Below are 3,997 nucleotides of genomic sequence, written 5' to 3'. Positions count from 1 at the left end.
CTCTCCGGCCTCACCAGTATACCACATGACTCATTAAAGGGACACTCCGGCCATTCTGTATGAGTGCAGCCTCCCCCACCTCCTGCCATAGAGGATGAATGGGATTTGTGGGGGTCCTAGCGGTCGGGCCCCCACCAATCTGACAGTTATCCCCAATCCAGTGGATAGGAACCGGAATACCCCTTTAAGCTTCCTGCACAGAAAACCTTTATCCTCATCTTTATGTAGAAGAAGAATTTGGGGAAAAACCCAAAACAATCATTGTTCAGATGACAAATCCTAATATAACGCGGGGTAGGGAGACGTTCCGCGGGGTCCCCGCCAGGGGGCAGCGCTGCTGGAGGGGGCGGCGGGGGCAATGTACGGCACACAGTGAGGGACATTTCTCTGTATTTATTATAATCTTATTTTATAAAATGCAAATACATAAAACTCACACAAACAGTCAGGGCAGGGGTCTCCAGCTGGTGTGGAACCACAACTCCCAGCATGCTCTGACAGCCTGCAGGGAGGGAGATGTAGTTACACACCGGCTGCATCAGAGGAGAGAGGGCAGTCGTCCTTCTCGGTACGGCCAGTGGTGGGGCGCGGTGGGCAGGTGTATAGGGGCTCTGTGTGCACAGTATGGCGCCGCTTCCTCCCACATTGGGTGCGGTGGTCAGTCAGCGACCATCCCTCTGTATGTTACAGTCCATTGAGGCTCGGCGTGTCTCCGTACGGTCCCATCAGGCCCTATGTTTCAGCTCACGGGCCATCTGACAGAGCGTGCACAGTCCGCAGAATGTCATGCACACGCAGTCATTGCAGATAGTTCCCTGCAACACGAGAAAGGAAACCGTCAGAAAGGGAAACCGCACCTAGAAGGACATGGCTGCGCCCCTCCTGTCCGGGGGTCCTGACTGGTGCAATGGGGCAGAGACGCCATACCACACTCAGCCTGTAGACAGGGGAGGCGCTGTTTCTGGAGGAAAGCTGCCGTGTTTTTCTGAGCCACTTGGCAGAGACTTTACTGTTTTTGTACTGAGCTTTTTTGTATTGGTACAGAACCTCCAGGGGCCCGGGCCCTGAAATAAAAATGGCTGCCATAGACTCAGCAGGAGATGCTGTCTGACTATCTACATGTCCTAGATTACTACCCCTGGGGGACCCTACATGTGGATATGGCCCCAAGCAAAGTTATGTACAGGTGACCAATAGCGCACGCCATCACTCTGCTAAGCTCCACCCATTCACCCTGCTAAGCCCCCACCCCATCACCTAAAGCTCCACCCCATCACTCTGCTAAGCTCCACCCAATCACCCAAAGTTCCACCCATCGGTCTTCTAAGCCCCAGTCTCAGCAGGGCAGTCTGGGCACTTCAGTTACTGCTCTACAATCAGGAAAGGGCCCCCCGGCCCCTGTGCACATGAATCGGCTGCACATGTGCTACGTCCGCTCCTTTAGTTGCCGTTTTCAGCCAACCTCTTGTGATCTCTGGGGCCCCCCGTGTGGTGGTAATGTCCGCCCCCAGCTCCTCACTATCAGGATGTAACAGCCTCCAGAGAGCCACATGGAAATTGCGCACCAGGTGTGCGACTTACCGGGATGTGATATCGTTCCCTGATGCCGGTCCTCATGGCGAGTAAAGTGCCCGGCAGGAATGGCAGGCAGCAGCACTCTCCGAAGTCTGAAGCCACCCTAGACGCCAGAATACAGGGGACAAATGCTCCACAAAGACCTAAAAAAACCAGAATAAAACAGTCACCTGGGCGCCATAGAGAGACGAGGGACGTGAAACTCGAGACTACAGGTAAAGCAGTCCCTGCACTGAGGTCTCCTCCACCGAACACTTAGGCCCCTTGCAGACGAGCGTGTCCGGATTAGGTCCGGATGCATTGCGGCAAACCCACGCGAGTAGGTACGCAATTGCAGTCAGTTTTGACTGCGATTGCGTTCCGTTGTTCAGTTTTTATCGTGCGGGTGCAATGCGTTTTGCACGCACGTGATAATAAACTGAATGTGGTACCCAGACCCAAACTTCTTCACAGAAGTTCGGGTTTGGGTTAGGTGTAGATTGTATTATTTTCCCTTGTAACATGGTTATAATGGAAAATAATAGCATTCTTAATACAGAATGCTTAGTACAATAGCGCTGGAGGGGTTAAAAATAATAATAATTTAACTCACCTTAATCCACTTGTTCGCGCAGCCGGCATCTCTTCTGTCTTCATCTTTGCTGTGCACAGGAAAAGGACCTTTGATGACGTCACTGTGCGCATCACATGATCTTTTACCATGGCGATGGATCATGTGACGGACCATGTGATGATCGCAGTGACGTCACCACAGGTCCTTTTCCTGTGCACAGCAAAGATGAAGACAGCAGAGAAGCCAGGCTGCGCGAACAAGTGGATGAGGTGAGTTAATTTTTATTTATTTTTAACCCCTCCAGCGCTATTGTACTATGCATTCTGTATTCAGAATGCTATTATTTTTTCTTATAACCATGTTATAAGGGAAAATAATAATGATCGGGTCTCCATCCCGATCGTCTCCAAGCAACCGTGCGTGAAAATCGCACTTGCTTGCGGATGCTTGCGATTTTCACGCAGGCCTATTCACTTCTATGGGGCCTGCATTGCGTGAAAAACGCACAATATAGAACATGCTGCGATTTTTACGCAACGCACAAAGGATGCGTGAAAATCACCGCTCATCTGCACAGCCCCATAGAAATGAATGGGTCCGGATTCAGTGCGGGTGCAATGCGTTCAACTCACACATCGCATCCGCGCGGAATACTCGCCCGTGTGAAAGGGGCCTTAAGCAAGTGCGGATGCGGTGCGATTTTCATGCACGGTTGCTAGGAGACGATCGGGATGGGTACCCGATCTTTATTATTTTCCCTTATAACATGGTTATAAGGGAAAATAATAGCATTTTTAATACAAAATGCTTAGTACAATAGCGCTGGAGGGGTTAAAAAAAATAATAATAATAATTTAAGTCACCTTAATCCACTTGTTCGCGCAGCCCGACTTCTTTTCTGTCTTCATCTTTGCTGTGCAGTAGGAAAAGGACCTGTGATGACGTCACTGTGCCCATCACATGGTCCGTCACATGATTCATGTGATGGACCATGTGATGAGCGCAGTGACGTCATCAAATGTCCTTTACCCAGGTCCTGAAGAAAGAAGAAACCCCTCCAGCGCTGCTGTACTATGCAGTCTGTATTCTGAATGCTATTATTTTCCTTTATTACCATGTTATAAGGGGAAATAATACAATCTACACCTAACCCAAACCCGAACTTCTGTGAAGAAGTTCGGGTTTGGGTACCAAACATGCCGATTTTTCTCACGCGTGTGCAAAACGCATTACAATGAAAAATCGCGCATGTTCCAGCAACACACCCACATCTGTTCGCGCAACGCCCGTGTGAAACCAGCCTTACAGATTCCCATGTCCTCGAAGCAGTCCATGACCTCGGAGTTCCACGGGCTGACGCTGGCGACGTATCCCTGCATGGCCTGGGGCTGAGCGCTCACTGGATGCGACATTGTGATCTGGAAGGGAAGAACACGCAGGAATCAGAGCATTTCACACGCCGCCAATCCCACAAGTGCGCAGAATGGTCCGTGGTAGCGGAATCCATAATGGGATTCTTCGATAACCAGAACTTTGGATGCCAAACCTAAAACACAAGTTCGCTCAGCACTAGAAGTGGACTGGTTTACCAACAGATTCATGTGCAAAAAAGGACCATCTACATAAATAGGTCCGAAAAAAATATCTAAATAGGACAATCGCCGCCCCTGCTGTTTACCTATTCCCTCCCTGGTAAATACTGCTGCCCAGCGACCCGGGAGGGAACAGAAATGGAGCCGAACGCAAATACATGACTTTCCAAAAGCTTCTCCATAGGGTTAACCCCTTCGGGGCTGGAGAAGAGGCATGGCAGTCCAGTGCAGCGATCTGTGGACTTTTGTCTCCACTTTCCAGTGATACAGAGGTAAT

The 3,997-nt window shown here is 50.1% G+C and overlaps 1 protein-coding gene across 1 annotated transcript; it reads right to left on the bottom strand.

Moving 5' to 3' along the window:
* Positions 1-725: 725 nt before the first annotated feature.
* On the bottom strand, positions 726-3,555 carry LOC122926382 (cornifelin homolog). The gene is made up of 3 exons (XM_044277756.1): positions 3,435-3,555; positions 1,582-1,718; positions 726-815 (listed from the first exon to the last, which is right to left on the bottom strand). The coding sequence occupies exons 1-3, from the start codon at positions 3,538-3,540 to the stop codon at positions 726-728; spliced, it is 333 nt and encodes a 110-aa protein (XP_044133691.1). The 5' UTR covers positions 3,541-3,555.
* Between the last annotated feature and the right edge of the window lie 442 nt (positions 3,556-3,997).

This window comes from Bufo gargarizans, chromosome 2 (genome assembly GCF_014858855.1).
Source record: "Bufo gargarizans isolate SCDJY-AF-19 chromosome 2, ASM1485885v1, whole genome shotgun sequence".
In the NCBI taxonomy this organism is placed as follows: domain Eukaryota; kingdom Metazoa; phylum Chordata; class Amphibia; order Anura; family Bufonidae; genus Bufo; species Bufo gargarizans.
The sequence above is the reverse complement of the archived record's forward strand: the minus strand, read 5'-3'. Positions and strand labels throughout refer to the sequence as shown.

What these genes read in the sequence shown, in the direction of transcription:
- LOC122926382 (XM_044277756.1), bottom strand. Translation starts at nt 3,540, where the DNA reads ATGTCGCATCCAGTGAGCGCTCAGCCCCAGGCCATGCAGGGATACGTC. An exon ending in CTTCGAGGACATGGGAATCT is followed by an intron (nt 1,719 to 3,434) that starts GTAAGGCTGGTT and finishes TGGTTTTTTTAG; the next exon opens with GTCTTTGTGGAGCATTTGTC. An exon ending in GGGAACGATATCACATCCCG is followed by an intron (nt 816 to 1,581) that starts GTAAGTCGCACA and finishes CTCGTGTTGCAG; the next exon opens with GGAACTATCTGCAATGACTG.